General features: G+C 40.1%; 1 protein-coding gene across 2 annotated transcripts in view; it reads right to left on the bottom strand.

The window, feature by feature from the left end:
- The window catches only part of clmpb (CXADR like membrane protein b), a 141,433-nt gene that overhangs the window by 72,936 nt on the left and 45,366 nt on the right, over positions 1 to 23,131 (bottom strand). Inside the window, exon 4 of one of the 2 annotated variants that reach the window (XM_042486125.1) lies at positions 2,198 to 2,718. The exons of the other annotated variant lie outside the window; for it this stretch is intronic. Within the exon in view, the coding sequence (XP_042342059.1) occupies positions 2,198 to 2,381 (184 nt within the window). The 5' untranslated portion in view covers positions 2,382 to 2,718. The remainder of the gene's footprint in view (positions 1 to 2,197; positions 2,719 to 23,131) is intronic. 2 annotated transcript variants of the gene reach the window in all.

Here is a 23,131-nt window from a genome sequence, read left to right as displayed (position 1 = left end):
GCTGTACTGCACTGTACTGGACGTCCACCCTAATGATATCATTTTCAGCTGCACAAATTGTTTTATATAGACATATCTTGTGACATGACAGGGGAAGGAGAAAATACCTCACCATGGCAACAACAAGCCATTTAATGCTCTAGGCACCAGCTGATGGTTATTTTAAAAAAAGTGCACCATTATTACTTTTACTAGGGAATAACACTCCAAAATTAGGCTTAATTTTGGTGATGGAAAAACACCATAGCCATTTCAGAGGGGTTTCTTGACTTCCGACCTCAAGATATCTGAATGAAAATGGGTTCTATTGGCACATATAAGTCTCCCTTTTACAGACATGCCCAAATAAATGCTGGTCCCATCCCATCCAGTCTTTTTTTTTTTTGCTGTCATTTGATTTTTATTTATTTATTTTTTATAAATCCTGTGATTAATCACGATTAAAAAAAAAAGAAGAATTGTTTGAAAGCCCGAGTTTTATCATCATCTTCTTCAAAATACCATTCAGATCATCTACATTTTTAGCTTGAATCACATCATTACCTAATACCGCCATGCTGATGACTGAAACCACTTAACGGGTCGGTATGCAGTATCCACTGCCGAGTCAGCTCCTTTAGTTAAAGGGCAGGATCAGTGGCCATCACCACTAAGCACATATTGTGGATTCACTGGTTGACCAGTGTGAGCCTTAACGAGTCGGCATGTATGCTGGTCCATTTTCTTCACCGCTTATTTTAGGGTCACAGGAAGACTAGAGCCTTTCCCAGAATGCATTGAGAAAGGGGCAGGGTACTCTCCTGAGAGGTCAGCGCAATACATTACTAACTGAATAATGGGAGCCAGAGATAACAAACTCTTTAGGCATTTGCAAGCCTACAACACAATCCACATCCAGCAAGTAAACAACACCAGCTGTATGTCTAAAGTAATAAAATATGAAACACAAATGATCTTCTGATTTCTCTCCAGACTGAAACAACACGATCAGCAAGCATCACACAGACCAGAGCACGACTTCTGGACTCAACCCAAAGCAGACGAGCCACCAGCACTCGGGTGCATTATTCCTATACGGCCACTCGCAACCAGTCTTTAACTCAGAGGTTTCCAAACTTTTTCATTCCAAGCATCCCTATTCAGACTCTACATTCCCCTTTGGAAAACACTGGTTTATACCCAGCTGGGGAAATTTCACTGCAGGTGATGAGACAGCAGGGAGGAGTGTGAAAGCTCTTACTGGAAGTCATTTTTACACACTGTCTCACAGTGCTACACTAACTTCCAGTCAGTGAAGTCACAGTGGATTTAAACAATTGCTCATTAAAGCTGTGGACCTGGAGTCTCCTGCAGGCCCTCAGTACATTACTCTAATATAGTAGTCATAAAAACTGTATGGAAATGGTATCAGCTGCAGTGGTGATGACATAAACAGTCAAGATTTGCACAGAAGGCTTCATTTGCGATAAAAAACAAACATATAAAACCCTAACATTTTTAAGCTCTATTTCAAACAAACAAACAAAAATATGTAGCCACACAACTGAACATTCTTAATTCTCAAAATGATAATCTTGACTCTTAAAAATGGGCCAAACAGTAAGAAATATTGAAATTATCGACCCTTTTGGGATGTTTGTCGCAATATGTGCTATATTTGGAATTTTCTGCCTTTGTAAAAAAACAAAAAACAAAAAAATAACCAAAAACAATTTAAAAGCATTTTATTCATCTGCAGCAGAGCGCTTTTTGAAGAATTAGTGCCAACAGATGCACCTAAAGGGTCAATAAATCTGGATAGCAGATTTAAAGGGAGGGGTCAGGTGAACTTTTATCCCCTTAAATTTTCCCCCTTTTTGGGAGCTCCTACAGTAGAGCAGCCGAGGGTTTGGAAATCGAGGTTGACTCGTGCGTCTTCATTTTTCGAATATGTAAATATAAACAGCAAAACATATTCGCATAACAAAGTGCGAGGGTGACTTTACGAAAACAATGCATTAAAAAAAGATAAATATATTCTGACATCATTCTAAATCGAGGCTGGGGGACGTGTTAAATAAAACCAAAAAATGTATATGAAAAAAAATTATTGCAACACAATCGCGACAGACATCAATGTCTACACCGTCAGACGATCCACGCTCCGCTGCTTTGTGAATTAATTAATTGTATTTTAAAGGAATGGGAAGTGACTTACCCAGAAACAAAGAGCGAAATATTGCAGGCATCACGGCTGGAAATCCCATATGACACGGAGCTGGAAACAATGCGCTCAGACTGCCTTCACATTCATTCGGCTGACCTAAGTGCGGGCACAACGACGCGGCACCATCAGCGAATACGGGAGCGAAATCAGAGATAAATAAATCTTCATTGAGCATATGAGTCCAAGGACATCATATGTTGCACACGCCCGACATATCTAAGCCTCCCAAGAAGAAGAAGAAACGTGGCTCTTTCTCTTCATCGTCATTTTCATCGCAGGGCTACTTGGCGTCAAATCAAAGTTCCCTGGCTGTCTGGCTCTGGCGTGGGACGTGTTGTCTCAGGGTCCCCTCTGTCCCCTCCTCAGCAGTCTCTCCTCCTTTACTCCTCCGCTGCACAAAATGCCAGAGAGGAGGAGGAGGAGGAGGAGGAGGGCGAATAGGTGGATGATGAGGGGATGCTGAAGGATGGAGACCTCTAGAGTCTGAAGTTCTCTTACACAGCCCGAGCATCCTGCAACAAACACCGAAAGGCGTGTTAAGAGGATGTCCTCTTGTTAAGTGTTGCAGGCACGCCAGAGCAGATTTCTTTGATATGAATGGAGTTAATTTTGCCTTTGATGGAAATCTTATTATGAGAGAATAATAGTCACATATTTAAGAACTGCATGTGGGGTTTATAATGAGTCATAGGGGACTATTTTCTCTTAAATCTTGCCATAAAAGTACAATATTGGATAGGGAGAGAGTTGTGTTAAGGTACTCTGGGTTTTATCCATGTGAAGATGCATTCTTTGTATTCTATTCTGATCTCATTTTATTTTTATATGCAGGTTTTATTATGATGTTATGTCTTCTATGTCTTTTGATATGAAACACTTGGTGCATGTAATTTCTTTCTTGATAAGCATGTTGGGCTTACCGTTATTATTATTATTATTATTATTATTATTATTATTATCACTTTGAAATTCAATGATATCACTAAAATATTGTTTTAAAATATGATACATAATTTGATATTGTTAAACAGTTGTCTTTTTACTTTTAATGTCTCAAATGTTTAGTCAATTAATAAATTAGTTGAATGACAATTAAGCAGCATTAAGCAGCACTATTTTTTCTATTTATTTTTATAATCAATTAATTGTTTAAAATCATATTTTAAGCAAAACTTGCAGAACTTTACAGTTTCAAAGGCTTAAGCTTTGCTGCTTTTTTTGTGAGATCCTAAGTGAGTATCTTTGGGTTTTAGACTGCTGGTCAGACAAAACAAGCGATGTTGTTGCTTCACATTGGGCAGAATATATAATTTAACTATAAGATAAGATAGAATTTTATTTATCCCGAGAAAACCTGCTGGGCAACAATTGCAATGCAAAGTTAGATGGGTGCAGACAGAGAGTGAACAATAAAGAAGGACTAAAATAAAATAGCAGAAAAAGCAAATGTATAGCAAATATATAATAGATAGTAAATAAAAACAATATGTAAACTAGATAAGAATTAGCTAACAGTAAGGTGCAATATATATATACACATACATACATACATTCCTGTACTTTCCCATGAATAGTGATGTATTTTATATTTTTGGTTTCATGTATGAGCTGTGAAAAAGTCAGCACTTTTTGCAATTACATCAGTGCCATTTTGACATTTTTTTTTATAATTTTTGTTTATTTGTATTTGGTATCATATTGTAAATTTGATCTTTTTTTACAAAGTATTTTGAAATGCTTCTTCTAATCAGCGTCAGTTCACCAAACTAGATTTCTTCCAAGCTTTGCTGTAATTCAACTTCATTTACCGTGAGGTAATTGGCAGCTGATAAAGCTATGCTTTTATTTACAGTAGCTTCCCCAACACTATGGAAAGAGTATTACAGTTATTTATTTATTTGTTTATTATTAGTTTTTTAGGGTTTGGGTTGTCAGGCTAACCTGGTATGATTTTACACCAAGAAACAAGAAAAACATCATGTTTTAAATCCAAAAGCATGACATATTTTCACAGCTATTTATATTTTGCAGGCTGTGATGACGCATGTTTGTGATCAAAGGCATGTTAAACATCTGCTTTGAACCAGAAGGCATATTACTGCTTGCTTACTATTTTTTATTTGTCCAAACGCTTCTCAATCTTAGGATTATTCTATCAATCGTTTTACAACTGCCACATGAGATTTATCCCGTCGCTGGCTCTGGGTAAGATATTTTACAAGAGCAGCTAAGTTAGGTAAACAAACAGCAAAACAGGGTTACTGCTGCTGTCTGCTGATGGTTGAGACAAATTAATCCCCCCCTCTTCTGTGTCTCAACAATCTGCAGAAATAACAAAAGGATTTTCACTCGCCAGTGGCCCCTCTGCTCTCTTCCGCTCTCTCTTTCCCCCTCGAGTGGCCTGCTCTTCAGCACCAGCCCTCCTCCATTCCTTTCCGTTCCAATAACTAGATAGCTTGAAACAATGTCTCACATGCACAAGTACACACGCGCACACATACACTCTGTCTCACTGTTTTGTCTCCTTCTAAACACATGTACTATGCAGAGAACTTAGACACCCTAATTCCAGACGCTGCAACAGGCAGATGAAATACGACACAACGATGTGATGTCTTCAGTCTTGTGTTGGCTGGGTATTTTGTTCATATGACTCTCATCTTTTCTCTTTGCTTTGGTTGCTCTGTTTACCTTTGTATTTCCAGCTGAATGTAAAAAGGTCACAGTCTAAATGCGACTCATCTCTGCAGAAGTCGGTATTCACAGAAGTCGGTTCAGTGTAGTAAAGCACAAAAGCAAACTCAACCGCTGCAATATCAGCTGTCAAACTATGATGGATGGCTGGTTCTAACAGACATGTTTGCCCCTGCAATCACCGCGGTCCAGCTGTAATCGAAGTTCAGATAAAAGCACTTGATCGAAAATGCACCCAATAGCCAACATACATTACGTCTATGTTCAATTTTCCTCCCAAAGCAGGCTTTTCTGCAGAAAGACGAGATGTGGAAGCATGCAGCTGTGCAATACATTTCCCAGCGTTGAGGTTGTCGTGATTGCTACTATAAAAGGTGACCTCACTTATGTATAAAGGAATCAAAACATATGAGGAAGATCCATTGTTAAGAGCAGTGATTCTGCAATTGGTTATTTGTACCACAAGCAGCTTAGATCGTGCCATGGGTGGAGACCTGTCTGTGTTTGGTGGCGTGGCCTTGGTGCATGATATAGCGCCACAATGCAGATGGCCTCACAGATGGTTGATATTTATACCACGGGGCCTTGAAAAGTCACGAGTGTGGAAACTGCTCTTTCTCCCTGATTAGTTTCACATCACTGAGGACACACCACACACCCATTTCTTACTGCGCTGAAAACATATTGTGAGATGTACTGTGATACATTAGTAGAAATGTATGATACTGTGTTAGAATGAACATTATTTTTAGGGTTTGTGAGGTGATGATGAAGCTATGTCGGGACTCCTCCCCTCCTTTTTTTCCCCTTTTGAACGCATGAAAATGTAATCCTCCTAAGTGCAAAGTCCATGATTTTTTAAAAATCTTCCAGACCCAACACGGCTTCCATTTTAGCAGGGAGCACTCTTGACTTATGTACTTTAAGTGGATTTGCAATTTAAATTGGAGCAACATGATGCTCCTCGGACCTCCTGGCAGAGATGGAGCACCTCACTGAGAGTGTTCCCATCCGCCAGAACAGCTGTATCTCCCTCATCATGGAATCACGGGAACGTGTTAGTGTTTTGTGGATGCATGGACGACAACCTCGCAAACACACACATGCCAGCACGCCGGGATGCCTGGCTTTGGTCACCTCTCTCTCCCGACCTCGGGGAATGAGAGAAGTGGATAGTTAAAAGGATTCTTGAGTAACAATATGGACGTGGAAAAAAAAAATCTTTTGTTTAGGCCTCTCTATTTTTAGCAACCAGTGTGATGCTTCACCGTTAGTGTTTCACGGCTCGCAGATCCTTTATAATTTAATGAGGAAGAGGGCGGCCCTCTGAGATTTATGGTGAACATCTTAAGTCGGCATTGGCCACTCGGCTTATTGATCCAAATCTGATGTTTGTTTATGGGTCTGTAAAGCCCTTTCCTTCCTGCATCCCCACTGTAGGAACATTCAAATTGTCAGCTCCTGCTAAAGTCAATGAAATAAATGCACTTCAGGTCAATGTTCATTAATTTAGTCTCTCTTGAACCATGCAGCAAACCCTGACAGCCAGTCTGAGATGTGTTAAACAGCAGCGCCGTGTAGTGTCGAGACTGCAGCCATGGATTTAAAGAGCCTGCAGAGACTACTGTAAATGTTTTGTTTCATGTGCACATATACCTTTTACACAGGGGCAAGTTTATTGATGTAAAGGGTAAATTAAGTGCTCAACCCACAACTGACACATTTCATTTGAAAAATGTAAACAAAACATGTTTACATTTTCACAAGTTTGAGGTAAAGACTTTAAAGACTGTATTTCTCTCAAATTTTGGTCACAAATTTATTAAAAGCACAAAACCATCGACCCAGCAGGTGTTCCAATTAAAAAGCATGATTACTACACAGGTGCACTTTAAGGTGGCCACTCTAAAATGTGCAGTTTGATCACACAACACAATGCTGCAGATGCTGCAGATTTTAAGGGAACGTACCAAGCTGAGTGCCAGGCAGCAGCTTTGATGGACAGTCCGGCACTCAGCTTGGTACGCCTCCGCCATCTACAACACTGCCTCCTTTTAAAGGTACAACAACAACCCCGTCGCCTTGTATGCTGTTGTGTTAAACTTTTGACTCCGCCCTATAGCGCCATCTATTGGCTTTATGTATCAAACATAAAGAACACATACAAGTTTGAGGGCAGTGACATTTTCAACATTTGAGACAGATGCGTCTATTTTCATACGTAAAGTGAATATAAATGAGCCTTAAGCCGTCTCCAGTGTGGTCTCAGATGATCTGATAGGTGAGGACGTGGAGGTCCTGACCAAGCAGCAATTGTTGGTTCTAAAAACATTCTGAGAATGATTCAGTGCAACCAATGTAATGTTTTAGTAACATTTTGAGTGGCAAGTTCTCTTTTAGTTCCCAGAACATTGTTCCTTAAGTTTGGTTAACATTATCTATAAACATCAAAAAATGTTGGGGGTCTTTTTTGTTAACATATCACATTACATTACATCTTCATAAAAAGTGGTCTGTAATCTCAGGCTTTAATGACATGCTCTGAATGTTGCTTTGAAAATGTTCTTCCTTTGTTTTCATGTAACATTGTGGTAATGTTTTATTATTTTATTATTATTGTATGGATTATCTTGAAAAAGTGCCCAATAACTGGGATTAAAACAAATTTGCGACCAAAATTTGAGAGAAATATATCTATTAAGGGCATGGGGAAAAAAAGAGATCTTTAACTTAAACTTGTGAAAATTGAGAGCAAAAACAAAAGTGTTGCGTACAAATTTTTGTTCATTATATTTTACATCTTTACATATTATGACCTGTGATAAAGGAGATGGAGAAAAAGCCCATGTCAGACCACTTCCTGTCATCTCCTGCTCCACATTCCTGTGAGCGCAGCATTTGTCTCCTTGTACTGTTGAGCCCAATGAGTTCAAAAGTGGATGTTCCTGCCCAATTTATTTATGAGCCTTTCACATAGAAACACGAGGCAGGGAAAGATAGAGTTTAAAAACATGTTATCATGTTCTAATAAAAGGCGAGGCAGATGACTGGAAGCCAGCAGCATTTTTTTAAATTTTTTTTTTACATCTGTTAGTCTGCGGTGAATAGGTAAATGAATCAGCTGAAAGGGAAATGATTGAATGAATGAATTCATCAACCAAAGCAAGAGTAAATGGCTGCATGAGCCGAACACACATGATGGTGTCATTTGGAAGAATGAAATGAGGCTGAGTGTTGTTTATTTTAAAATCGCACGACGCTCTGTCTTTGGAGACAAGTAATGATGTTAAATTGTTGCCTGCACCAGTTCAAGATAAACAGATCAATCACGTTTGAATATCATTTCCACCACATTGTACGCTGCATTAGAATTTGTTTTCCTCAACACTGGCATTTTCCACACCAGCAGTTACGGGGAAAACGCTGTATCCTGCCTGTCTGCAGCACACAAAAAGAAACAATCTAATACATTTTTAATTAGAGATGGCTGTTTGGGCTATTTAGACATGGATTTTCATTAGAGTGAGGGCATGATGAACTCCCCTCTACTGCCATCAAGGTGTCATATGTAACTTGAGAGCTGCGATAATATCATAATAAATATATTCATCCAACATAACAAAAGCAGCTTAATCAGTCACATTTACAACCTGTGTTGAAATGAAAATGCATCATTTTTACAGCTACTCAACAATAAACCCACTTCTCATAAACAACCAATTTGTGCATTACTGCCACTGATCTGCTAATAACAAAAAATAAAAGCAGAGCATGAGTCAATTTTATTTGTCTCACTTCCTTCCTACATAAGCTCACATGAATGAAGAACTGTGGCGGTTGTATAACTCTACCCCTCCGACCACAGTTAACTGACTTATGTAAAATAAGAAAACAATCTTTATGCTCATTACCAGGACATTTGAGTAGCCTTTGTGGGGAGCTTAGGATACCACATTGAACCAAGCAAATTAGCTGATTAGCCTCGCATTTAAACGCAAATTGAATGCCTTCTTTGTCATTGATTGCTTTGCCTCTTCAGGTTTATTGACACAGGATGGAGAGCTCGCAAGCCTGTTTTTGTTAAACAAACAATCAAGTCTAGCTTGATTGAGGAATAAGCGGAGGTGGATGGGGGGCAGGGAAAGTGTTGGGGGTGTTTGTTTGATTTGGCTGATTTTGAGATTCTGCTGTCCTTTACCTCTACTCTGCTCTGTCCAAATCCCAACCACAACTATTACTACTGCTGCCCTCTCCCTGATGAAGTGGTCTCCATCCTGGTCACTCGGGAAGTGAGTGATGTGAGCCATATGGTGGTAAATCAGCAGACGCTTTGCATCATACTGTATGTCAGGTGTGGGTGTTGCTGGAGGGCATCCATCTTCCACACACATCTATTCATCACTTGAGGAAATAACCAAGCTGCTGGTAAACACTATGACCGCAGAATTACCCTCAGTCTCATATTGCATATCCATAAAACTGAACAAACATTTTAGTCATGGCATCTACATCTCCATTCAAAATAAAGAGAAGCACAAGTCTACACAAAAAGACACCACAACTTCTTGTTCCAGCACTGAAGGGCAACCAGGCAAACTGATACTGTGTGCTAAAAAGGTGAAGGCTTCTTTTGTGATGTCAAGGGGCTTTTGAACAAACCTGTTCCATTAGTGTGTTAAATGACTGAAGGATGCTTCTCTATCCCTTTACGCACTCCTGGCCAGCGGAGACCGCAAGGTCAAATGTGTGATTGCATTTCTGAAAGGATTACTTTGTACCCAAAAGATTCTTCACTTAGCAAGGGCCAAAAGTACTTCATCTCGATTTATAGTCATGAAGTGATCTGATATGGAGAGAGCCCTGATGTTCTTTAAAAAAATAACAGCAAAGACAGGATTAATTATGCCCTGATGAAGGTATTCCAATCATTTATAGTGGTAAATCAGAAATAAATGTATCCCCTTACAACAAAAAATCCTGCAAAAAAAATTTGTGACTGAAATAAATATTTTTTTGCTAATAATAGATGACATAACTACTTGAAAGAAGTCACCACTAGCGATCAATGTAAGCCACGGTGGCCTTTTTTTGGGGAGGTAAAAATGAAAATGATCACCAAACTGCCGAATGACGAAACTGCACAAGGTAACATTTAGCAACTAGCTGGTGCACAAAGTGGAGAATTTAGCAGCAAAAGAGCCAGAGATTTCCCTCAGGAATTGGTCGAGACCAAATTGGAGGAAAAAGTTGAATCTATGTTGGATTTACATTTCATAGTACCCGAGACATGCATGAGACACTAATGAAATTAAGCTGCATACAAAAACAGAAATACTGAAAGCTTTCTTTGAAATTGATTAGATACAGATCAAATAAGGTAAGGCTTATTAAAAAAAATATAAATAAAAATACGATAACGATATTCACGTATTTACATATGGTTTACACTTCCTCCTACTCCTTTTTGAACTTGTAAGATTCATTCATTTCGATTATTTTTTCTTTATTTTGATCTTTCATTCTCATTCATATCCACACGCTAATCAAATACTTTGCTAAATACCATGACTTCTTTCAACCCAGCTGTCGGGCTCCACTTTCAAAATGCTTTCTTGTCCCCCATACCTGGACACAGCACATTTGATGGGACGTTAGTCAAAAAATATTTTCATAAAATATTACATAAAATATACAAAGCACAGTTGCAAACCCCCCCTCGAGTGGCTGGAAAGCCCTGGCTACAGTCCACAAAGAAGCCAACAAGTACTAATCGATCCAAGGCAGAGTGGGCGGGTTTTTACAGAATGTGTGTGGCTGTGACAATTTGACATGCGAATCAGAGGGCACATTTACAGGAAACTCTCTTGCATACTTATTGCTAGTGTGCCATTGGTTAAGCCAATAGGTTAAGGCCACTGACGCGTGCAGAAAAACATATTTTAATACTTCTTGTGGCGTTTTGCTCTGGTAAGATTTAGTCATTTTAATGTCAGGTCTTGCCTCTTCGTGTGCAACTGTTCCACCCAAACAAGTTCCCTCCTGCCACTATTTTGCAAAGGCACCATCGCAGCATCCTGGGTTTCGTGCCACCCAAGACGACTATGACTGGTTTAAAGGAATACAAACATCCGGCAGCGTTTTTTGCTGTAAAGTGCCGAATTGTGATGGGTTCAGCCACACCTTTCTCCTGGCTGGACCGGCAGAGTGCTAAAACAAAGTGTGGATAAAGGTGTGGCTGTGCGAAACTAATTGAGAAATTACTGATTCACCAACTACATCTTACTACATGGACCTGATTTTGTGCTTTTGGCTTCTTAATTCTACAATATAAAGATAAGGGAGCTCTTGTCTGATAAGGACATGGCCGAAGCCAGTCTTGTTAAAAAAATGAAATAAAGTAGGGAGACATAGAGCCGAAGGATAAAATGAGCTGTGCGATTTTTCTTTTCTTTTTTTTTTAAACTCGGCGCACACACACGCACACACACACACACACACACACACACACACACACAAAAATGATGTAGGATTATGTTGTGTATGCTTTGGGGGCTGCCTGAATAACCCCAGAATTGGAGAAAAAATCATTTTCTGAAGGAAAAAACGATATTGGTCACAGACAATTCCATGCCCCGAGCTGGGGACTATTCTAAAGCCCAGGCAATTTTCCAGAGCAACTATGGGCTGAGGCGTGACTGATGCAGTGACCAGTGAAGCAAGATCATTTCTTTGACAAGCCAGGCCAAGAAAGAATGACAAGAAATGAAAAGTTCAGCACAAAGCAATGATACCCCTATTGGCCAACGTGGACCATGTGACACACACGCACACTGGACTGTTCAGGGATTTCTTTTGATACAGATGATCATGAGACTCCACCGTGCCTCAGTGAGCCTGGGTTACTCTGACGAAATATCAGTGATGCTCCATAAATATCTTTCCTTCTCAGGGGTTAAAGGAGACACACATTCCTCTCTGCGGTGACACTGCCTCAGCGCAGTGATCAAACAATCAGAAGAATTGCCTTTTAGAGAAATATCAAAGGTTGCCAGCAGACTAAAACCATACCTCAACACAAACACACACACACACACACACAACCCCCCTCCGTCTGAGCCCTGATGTGTGTGCTGTTTGGGCTACTTAACATTCTCAGTAGGAAGCTGCTAATCATGCTAAGGGGATTTTAGGACCATCTGTAGGCGACCAGGATTTACACACTTACATGAATCAATCAATCGAAATGATCGGTTTCCAAGCTGGTGATTTGTTGCGCATCATTTCTTGATTTTCACAACAAACAGCTGAGTTTGCAAACACGCGTGTAAATATAAAATAAGATGTATGTTGAAGGGAATTACAGGATCATAGGAAATGAAAAGGCTATACACGGTACTCTTTTTTTCAGTCCCCATTTACGATGCTGTCAGCAAACAGTTTGACTGATTAACATTGCTTACCAAATCATATCAAATCGTTTTTTTGTTGATGGATGGGGTTTTATGGCAACAAATTATCAAAAACAGAGCAGCTGACTACACGGATAAAAAGTTCATTTCTGGTTATCACTGTTTCAATTTATCACCTTTCCGGCTGCGAACACAAGTCTCCATCTCTGTCCTCATCTTTCAAGCTGGGTGCAGGTTTCATTTATCACCAAAGTTAGGAAAAAAAGATATCTCTGTAGATCATCCCTTCCTCTTTCTGGTGAAAGCACAAGTGTTAGCACAAACACTCTAGTTTTATCCAGCCTAGCCATTTGAGGCTAAATCACATAACTTCAGTTTGAGGCCTCAGAGGTGCTACTCTGATGTCTACCTTGATTCTCTGCCTCCTTCCTCACAGACAACTTTATTCATGGTCTTCCTCATTTGTCCTGATAGAATCTCGCCTTGTGCACACCCAGCCGCAGCTCGGATTGGACAAGTCATGATGAGAGTAGTTCCATGTAAGACTAACATTAGCTGGAGGAAAGAGGCACGAGTAACCTCTTGTCTCCTGGGAAAGCGCGCCTGCATATGAGGTGGAAAGCTCAGCCCTGCATGTGTGGTTTCCAATAACACAGGTAATGAATATGATAATGAAGGTTTGCTAGGCTTCATGTGTCAATCATGTTTGAATCAGGTAAAGTGGCACGTACTATGGAAAGCATCACGCTTGAGTTGATGCAAACGCTCCAGAGACATGGACAGAAGAAACACAATCAAGTGCAGCTACAAGTCCCACACTCCTCTGGGATGCCTTGCAGCTAACTCTAAATAGAGATTGCCTCAACCTCTCGCTACAAAAATAGAGTGCTATTTCCATTTATTCAAATGCACAAACCACAACAGAATTGGTCGGGTTGCATGTTTTTTTTTCTCAAGAAATTTCAAACAGCAATAGGAAGAGGTTTATTCCAAAAGGAGAAATTATTATTATTGTATATAAGAAACTCTCTATATAAAACTATTTTAGCAAAAAGAAAAAAAAAACAAATGTGCAAGTAAGTAATGGAGAGAGAGAATTGCCAGAGTAGTGAATCTCATATTTTTTAAAATTTAAAGTTTTAAATTTTAAATCTGCTCCATGTGAAATAAAGAGAGCTCTGATGCTATATACCCAAATAAGGTTGAATATTATTGTGGTTGACATGTGTTATTTGAAATACTTTGCATTTTGGTATGAATATCTCCTTTTACAACTCTGATATCAAACATCATGTAAGATTGATGCAAGTTTATGCACATTGAATAAACCGTCCGTGGGCAGATACGAAACATATCTGTGTTCTTTAGTGGAATTTATCTTAAAAACCTTCTAAGGAAGCCACTTGGAATACATTATACACATTAATAAATAAACCGTGACTGACAAAATGTGTCCTTGATCAATTCTTTATAAACAAACTCAGTAAACCAGTATGTTTCTTTTCCCCATTACTCCACAATGCACTGAAAATATGCAGTCGTCTTGTGTCGGATGCATAAAACTGCAGTTTGGCACAATATAGCCTCGCAAAGACGTGATTGCATCTTACATCAGCCCTGGAGATTGGAGGTTCTATGTGCTTGAATCTGCTGTTTACTTCCCAGTGAAATACAGCTTGTGACACATTCTCACATGTAATAAGCTTGGACACCGAACTGGGGTTTTATAAGAAACAAATTACAACCTAGCATGCAGCTGTCACTTTGCCTTAGTCAGGAGGGCCACCCACTAAATATCACCTCTCTCATTACTGTACCAAGCGTTATGGCTGCTGCACATGAAAAAAAAAAATCCAAAGCAATTTCCAATAAAGACACACTGTGATGTACAACAGCAGAATCCTGGTGTGAACTCAACTTCCATTAAAGGATGTGTGTTTTGATTTGCTAGTATTGTCAGTAATATTTTAAAAATGTGCACTAATCATACATTATGCTGGTATAGGAAGTGCCAGGCCTGATGCTCCTCTCTTCTATAAAATGCTGAGAGTCAGTATGGCTGAATGTACGCTCACAAGATAAGGTTAAACAAGGTATTTTTTGTACACGACATGCCCCCTGGGTATAGTTGCCATTTATGCATGACTGAACTGGTCTGCACCACGTAGGGTCAACTGCTGTGCTATGACAGGGCTGTATTAAATGCTTCTAACACAGGCATTCATTAAATAAGCTAAACAAGGAACGTAAGTGAATTAAAAGCAAAATGCTTTCCAGGCCAACTCCAAAGGGGTGCGTTGACTCGCACCGCAATCCACTTTGATCATGCTCCAGCGCTGCGAACGCTTGCTGCCGTTTCGCTGCAAACACAAGTTGTGGATTCTGACTCACATAACACTGACTGATTTGTGGCCCCACAAAATGAATTTGTTGGGCCGAGGCCAGCTGTGCGGCCTCTCTGTCTTCTCATTCTGTCACTTCCTCTCTCGTTTTCCATCTACAGTCTTTTATAACCTTCATCTTCCCCTTTCTCTGCTCTCTCTCGGTGGGTGAGGACATCCACTGCTCTGGTGTGTGTAATAGTCAGGGCTGACTGTAAAGGCCTTCAGCCTTAATAAAATCTGTGGTTAATGTCACAGAGTATCTAGAAACGCATTTTTGACCGCTTTGATTCTCCAACCGTCTGAAATGAGACAAAAGTTGCGACTTCTTTAAAGCTGCTGTGGGATTCATAATCACGAAGATAGGGAATACATCATGATATGCATGAGGATGTGGTCATGGCTTTAAAAATGGAACGAGAAAATTATGTGTTCACACCAGGCTCACATCCTGCATGCGGTAGCCTTGACAACATAGTTAACTTCAGCGTTGAACACGGGTGGCGGAATGACCTCTGCGCTGTTGTCAAAACACAGATAAGAAAATGCCATATGGCTGCCATAATTATACCTGTCACATTCAGAACAAAAATAGCTCTCTAGAAGCAGAACAGTTAAACATGGTTTTGTTTTTTTCTCTTTCTTTTACAGATGAATGGTTAGAAAAGAGGAGCGGTTCCCTGCTGTTCTGCAACTCTCTAGGTCTGGAATGACAGCTCACAAATTGGATATTTTTAGAGGATGATATAATCACAGAGTCATATCACTCTAATGTCTTTGTCTCTCCTCAGAAGTGCCCCAGAAACAATATGATCAAGGCAATCAAGAGATTATCTTATCTGATGATTTTTTTTTTTTTTTAAGTGGTTGATAACACTGCGTTCGGTGAGTCTGAGGCAAGCAACTGAAATGGGAGAAAGGGGAGCAGTTTGTTTTCTTGTCTTTTGGCAGGATGGAGAGGGAACGTTACAGGGTCAAAGAAATAAAAGTGAGTAAAAAGAGAGAAGTGCACTGTAGTTTTAGGGGGGAGAGAAGGAAATGGTCAAACAAAACTAAGAAGATAAATGAGAGGAAGGGAGCGGGGGGGGGCTACTTCTGTTGCTGCTCTCAGCTTGTGGTGCTTGCATAGGCGAAGAGGAGGAGCTACATTAGCACTGCAATGTCAGTGAGGACTAACGTATATCACCGACTGCACGAATGGATTTCTTGCATAGCACCAGCAAGAAACTATTTAAACGCCTGGTTGTGCAGTTCATTAATTTGCTGCTGGCTGAGTCACATAAGAAGATAAAAAGTCCTAAAAATAGAACCTATGATACCCTTACTGTACGAACACTGTTGTATTTCCTTTCTCTCTGTAGCCAACTTTTGTTTTGACTCGTCTCTTGCCATGTGGGAGATAAAAGAGGTGCAAGGCGAGTGTGACACCTTGCGATTCATCAGCACATGGGCACAGAAGTGGACAGGGCATTGAGTTGAAAGAGGGGGCAATGCACTGATGCCCAGCCAGCACGATACGACTCGCACCAGAGCATCCAGCATGCTCAAATGAGAGAAAAAAAGAAGAAGAAGAAGGGAGGGAAAACCAGGATCAAGGCCAAGCACCAGCTGTTAAAAATAGCTGCCCTCCCTGGCATTTTTCTATACCTTCCAGCAGTTCTCCTCCTAATATAGCAAATATACACACATAGCTCACGGTCACTGCAAACAGAGGAGGAGGGGGAGGCAGACCAGCATGCCTGGAGGATAGATGCGCTAGGTTATGGTAATGCTTTTGGAAGACAAGCTTCCTCCTCAGGACATACTGCTCACTTCATCCAGTCTCTTCGCCCAGTTTAATGAGCTCCAGCAGACAGAAATGAAGTACATGGAGAGGAATCGGAAGGTAAATATGGCAACGGTGATATATTGCTTGCTTGTCCACAGAAAACAGGAATCACTTCCAGGCATGTCATAAAACATAGTGAGAATTCACCTTGAGCTTGGTTGGATATCAAAGCCCGGGCTGAGCAAGGCTTGGAGGAAAACACGAGATGCTCGGGTCATTTGATCTTGTGAACATCCAACACAATGACTCCCAATTACGTCCATTTCAAGGTACCACTATGGCAGCTACGTCATGGTCAAGTAGGCAAAGCCTTGAGGGAATAGTCCAACAAATGATGGATGCTTCCCTCCACAATGGTGTAATACTAAATAGGTCTTTTAAATTCATTAAATACTTCCCTTACTTTGGATTAGCCCGTGCAGGCCAGAAGCATTATACTTGCAGATCACTCTGGCACAGCACAGGCTGAAACTCATTCCCAGAGATTTTACATATCTGGCCACTGCGGCGGAATATCCTCTGTCACTTGCTGTTTGTGATTGGTGAATACACAATGTGTGTTTTCCTCTGGCATGCCAAACAACCGGGAAAAAAATATCAGAACATTGCATGGACATGAGAGTTGTGCTTGAAGGAGCACACTTTTTTTTTCCGTGGCCAAACCTGGGGGATGCTCATTGAACTGAGAGTACCTTTTGTGTGATTCAGCAACCAAATTACTCAAAATGTGACAGTGAAAGAAAAAAAAAGAAAAAGAAAAAGTGGCGAGACTTCCTGTGCACATAAAGAATGGAGGAGCTCAGACTAATGGTGTGGTCTCCTGCGCCACTTGAAGGAAAGGGGCCATCATTCAAGTGCGGCAGATGAAATTCAGGAGGCAATGGAAAACAAATACAGCCGGTCGTCTGCAATGTGATTTCTAATTTTCTAGTTGCTGTGGCGATGTAAAAGTGATATTGTTTCAAACTAAAACATCTGAAGGTGTAAATTGGATGCGCAGTGTAACAGGGGGGCTGCCATTAACAACATGTGGGTAACACATTTCCCTACGAGTGCCTCCACAAAAATGTCTGTAGGCATTACTGAAAGCAAGATAGCATACATTTACAGAACAGAACAGATTAGTGTGTATGCTACCATGCGCAAGTGTGAACCAAACAGCATAATTAAGTGTACTACGTAGTGAATTTTCTTAATGTGTTACTGTGCAATCATTCTGAGGCAGGGGCGGATCTTCCTATAATTTCTAAAAAATAAATCAAACATAAGGGCAAAATAATCTTAAGATCTACTGCTGACCTAATGTGTTCATCAGTTACTAATCATCACAGTCAAAAAATGCAGTTATTCTCAATGAGGGCAGGAATTTTCTCATTATATCACACAGAATATTAACAACATTAATATTCGGGGAAGACAAGTTTACCTTCATTTTATTTAATGGGGACAGTAAGGGACCTGGATGGTGGATAGGGGGACGCTGGCCCAAAAATGTTGAGAACCAGTGAGCCAGAGCACTGATGGGTATGTTGGTGTGAAATGTATGTGGCTATCAGAGTAAGAAAAAAATGAAAAGTCAGTACAAAAGCACAGTACAAAAAAAATGGAGGAACAAGACAAAATTTGCAATTTTCTCAACAGATATTTCTCTTGTTTTTCATAAATATAAGATAATATATTGTGCTGGGCCCAGCACAGTTATGATATATTAATGTAATGATATAAAAAAAACTTAGTTAATTGTTTTGGGGAATTCTGTAAAATTACATAAACACTTCAAATCAAGTCTTGATATTAGTTACAATGATTTCTGTCACCAAGTGCAAAAATATCATCAACACATTTTACTAACATCTAACCTGGTGTTCCAGTGCCCACATTACCTACATTCCTTCATATGTGAAACATGACCGTCATGAAAAAACTTTGTTGCATTTGTTATCACAACAGAGGGCAAATCGATTGTTGATTTCATGTTTGTATGTTTCACATACAAAAAGAGCCCCAATTAAATTTTTCTATCCCCGAAAATATCTATGATGATTCTTCTACAAAGACTGAACCGAGGCTTTTTAAATCCCAAATGGTCGTGTCATAATCCAGTAAATTCAGGAGCCTAATTGGATTTCTGAAAGGCCCAGAATAGTAGCAGAATATTAAATACGAGCTCTGTCAAATTCTGTAATGGAAAAGGGGTCAAGTGGAAAAGCCATCGACGATACGCACGCCTACTGCGGCCTTAAAAGTAATTTTTCGCATATCATTTACCCCCATGCCAAAATGTGGTCAGTCACCAGAGCCAAACACTAATGGCGAAGTTAAACTGCGGAACAAATATGAAGAAGTAAGCCTTTCAACATCCAAATATAGACACTGAGGATTGTAACACAGAACCTAGAAACTAATTAAAACCCGTCTGTGTGACGCACAGTGCCATGCAAGCATCCAAGTCAACCACTTTCACTTCAGTATGCTAAGAGAGACGGTGTTCAGACAAAGAGCGACTTCATCTGTCTCCTTCCACATCACAATAGATCCGACCAAAGCCAGACACAACAACTTCTGTCCTTCTTGAAATAACTTGCATCTGAAGAGGAAGTGAAAAGAACAAAAACAGGAGCAGGACCAACAAAGTACACCAAATCTCCAAGCTGTCCTTTTAAAAAATGCAAATTGAGCGAGTGTATTGTGGCGCAGACACTGGCTAAAGGGGCTGATGTTTAGAAATAACACCTTGCGATTCGTGACCCAAATTTGCCTCAAAAATAACTCCCTGCAAGACCAGAAACCCACAGTGAAACAGGGAGTTAGAAACCAAATCTCATTTACATTTCAGTCACACTCTCAGATACCGCCAGCATTACTTATTGATAACATTTTGAGACAGGGAAAATACACGAGTGGGGAAGAATTGTGGATTATTGTTTGCTAATTAGCACATTGTGCAATCTAATTCAGAGGGCTATTATCGAAGTGATCTGGGATGAAAAGCTTTTTTAAAGATTTCAAAGAGTGCAATCAAATAACGTTTTATAGCATAATTGAGACATTTGAAAAGTCTTGAGGGACTCTTTTAATAGTCTCAGACCACGTGTGCATACAGTATCTTGATTTGTTGAGTTTCTGGCTTGACTTTTCATCCCCTAAGGCTTCACCATCAAGCTGTTTCCTTGACATCTGAGTTACTGAGGGCGTTTTCTCTTAATTAGAGGCTGAACCTGGTCCAGAGCCGCTGCCGCCTTCTCCTTATGCATATTTCAGACACATCAGTGGAGGCGATGGCTCAGGGCACCCAGTGATTACCTCCCCATCATTTCTTTTAATTGCTCCTAATGCCATTTAACTGCTAATGGTTGTCATACCTGGAGAAAGCTGAAATCAAAGGTGTTTATGAGGGGGAACATTCATTTCCCCACTGATAAATACCTCCCTGTGAGAAAAGCCTGACAGGTGAGGAATTGGAGGTCTGCACGACGTAATCACGCCTCTGTGTGCACACTAATGAATGCAGAGCCTGATCCATTTCCCAATCTGCCCTGTGTAATGAAAAGAGGAGAAGGCCTCCCCCTGCAGCACTCCCTCGTAAGCCACGTTAGCACACATGCATGCCACCCCTGTAACTTGCAGATTGGATTTGCCATTCAATTATTCACTAATCTACAAAAAATGCCTCCTAAACAGGCTTGATATGTTATTTGTATTCAAAGTATTGGCAGTATTTCGAGCTGTGGGCGTGTGGAGGTGGATCTGGCAGAGGTTTGTGCAGGATACAGGTGGTTCAAAGGGAACACAAGAAGCCGAAATGTAGCCTAAAATGAAGCTTGTCCTCTGTGATCATTTAGGATTGAGAGGGTCTGTTCCGTCTGTTTTAAAACTACTCATTGTGGGCCGCCGAATGTCAAACTGAATTTTTTGCAGTCTCACTCTGAAAAACCTCAAACAATTCAAAGCAAGCATGCAATTCATTCCCCCTTGTTATAAGCACAATGTTGTGATATCTCGGATGACAAATAAAAAGCTGTGTAAACAGTTTCCTGGGAGCATATACTGCGTTTTTTTTTCCGTGCAGGTGAATACTGTCGTAGTGGCTGGCAGTTCAAGTCTTTTCATACGCTAATATCCCACTGCTCAAAACAACAAAACTAACAACAAAGCTACAAAAGAATGCCTCGCCAAACCCTGCAGGCGCAGTATCTGCAGCCTGTCATGAGATGAGCATTGAGTTCGCTGCTTTCTGGTACCTGAACGAATCACTGAAAAGCGGCACTCACTGAGACGAGCAATATCTCCAACGTGCAGGGCCGCCGATGACACACTGAGCCAAGTTTGAGATTTCAGTATATGGGTCACGTGCTTTTACAGAGAGCTGTCAGCAGTGTACACTCGAGTGTGCACAAAAGCTTTGTGAGGAAGAGGGGTAAAAGGTAAACAACTGCTGAAAACAAGAAAAGAGAGAAGTTTGTCACAATATGGAAATAAAGAGACTATTTTCTTTTATTCATATTGATATTTCTCAAAATATTCATTGGATTATTAATAATGGATGGCTGAAAGAAATATAGGGATAAATATTAAAATATGAGTGGGGTTTCCAGTGTGCTGCAGCCATCTGTAGGTGTTATAAAACATTTGGTTGCACTAATAGTCAGGCTCTCTGGCTTTTGGACCAGGCTCGATTAAATATAAGACCGAACTGTATTGTGTTTACTTGTTGTACAGTAACCCTTTGAGACCTGAGGAAATTGGCTTGATTTCTTTTTAAAAAACAGAAATTAGGCAATGTGCGGCTTGCATGCTATATAAATTGTATGCCATAAAATAATAATAACAATAATAATAATTGTTTTGTTTTGTTTTGTTTTTCTGAACATTTTGCCATGTCTTTTTTAAAATTACATTTCTACATGTACGGGACACTTCTTGCCATCTTTTTTCACCATGTTTTCAAAAGAAATCCAACCAGTTTGCTCGGAGGTTTAAAGGTTTAAATACTGGAATATGTGAAGACGTCTGAACACCGCACAAGAAATTTGATGTTGATCCAGGCTGCAAAGGGTTAACATTCTGATGTTTTTGATATGTATCCTGTATAATATCATGTGCATGTGAATGCCAACAGCGAGTAAAAGGCCATATTCTGATCATAAATTCAACTATGATATCAAACTTGAAATATTCAGACTGTATCTGGGATGCTGAGCATTTAAGCCACTTGCTGTTTACTGTAGTTTGTTTTATAGCTTTTCTCGTAACAATAGTGTTTGATATTTAAAAGAAATATAAATAGACTCTCCAAAATATAACTTTGACTGTAGGTCTGAATTTGTATGCAACTGCATTTATTGAACACTTTTTTCCCGTCTTTGCCAAACAGATCCTCGAGGAATTCTGTGGGGCATTGTGGCAGATCATCAGAGGAACCGTCTGACCCGAGCCCTCTGCTGTGGGACTTCTGTCACTGCCCCACTCTCTGTTTCCTCTCTTTACCTCACTTTTCACCCCGTCTCTCCCCCAACAGTGTTCAACCTATCAAAGTGTAGCAACCTCTCCATGCTCACTTTACACTCCACTGAGCCGATGTCATCATTCCTACATATCTTGCCAGGTAGAATTGGCCTCCTTTTCTCCTTCCTGTTGTTCAACTGCTAAAAATAAAGCTCCCTTTTGCGGAGCTGCCATGAGGCTCCAGTCTGGTCCTCCGCGGGGCTTAAAACTTCACTTCCTGACAAACAGACTGACTCCATTTTCAAGAGTCAGAGGCAAACCTCTAGTTGTCTGTTTGTTCGAAAGCAGACATAAAAACATGTCTGCAGCACTGCGTGGATCTCATTAGTGTACTTATGTGAAATATAGCTAACTACAAAAACAAGCAAAATTATGACCATTGACTAAAGTACTTTGTAGATCCTGTAAATCTGCATCACGATTCTAACTTATTTTCAATTACAATAGTACAATATACATTTAAGTAGAAGTGTTGCAAAGAAGCTACATAATCTAACTTATGGATGCTTCACAAACACATCTTTAACCCGGCGGCACAGATCTTTACACTCAACATGATCACGAACAAAATTTCAAGATGGACATCAAGATTAGTGTCACGAATTCAGTATCCGACCAAATGTCTCCGCTTCTGTTTCTGAGTGGGAAACAGAAGCGGTGAGAAATGTGTTTTTGCATAATATTATTAGGTACCATTGAAGTTGACCTTTTACTTTTATAAAATGTCAAAATCTCATAATTTATTCTATTATACATTTGTATGAAATTCGGTTTTAGTTAACATAAGAATTCTTAAATTAAAGAAATTCCCTTAAGGGGTTCTTGAGATGTCACATTCACAAGAATGAGATGGATGAGGTCACAGTGACCTTGACCTTTGACTTTTGACCACCAAAGCCTGAGAGGTCCATCCACAGGACCAAGTGGACATTTGTGCCTAATCTGAAAACATTCCCTCAAGGCTTTATTGAAATATGGTGTTTACAAGCATAGGCTGAACTAATGTACGGACATTCATACGTACAGCCAACCCAAAAGCATAATGCCTCTGGCCATGGCTGTTGCAGTTATCTAAAAAGCACACTTGATAAGTAAGGAAAAATGAGCT

The sequence above is a fragment of the Plectropomus leopardus genome, chromosome 5 (assembly GCF_008729295.1).
Source record: "Plectropomus leopardus isolate mb chromosome 5, YSFRI_Pleo_2.0, whole genome shotgun sequence".
Taxonomy (NCBI): Eukaryota; Metazoa; Chordata; class Actinopteri; order Perciformes; family Serranidae; genus Plectropomus; species Plectropomus leopardus.
This window is presented reverse-complemented; position numbering and strand designations above follow the sequence as displayed.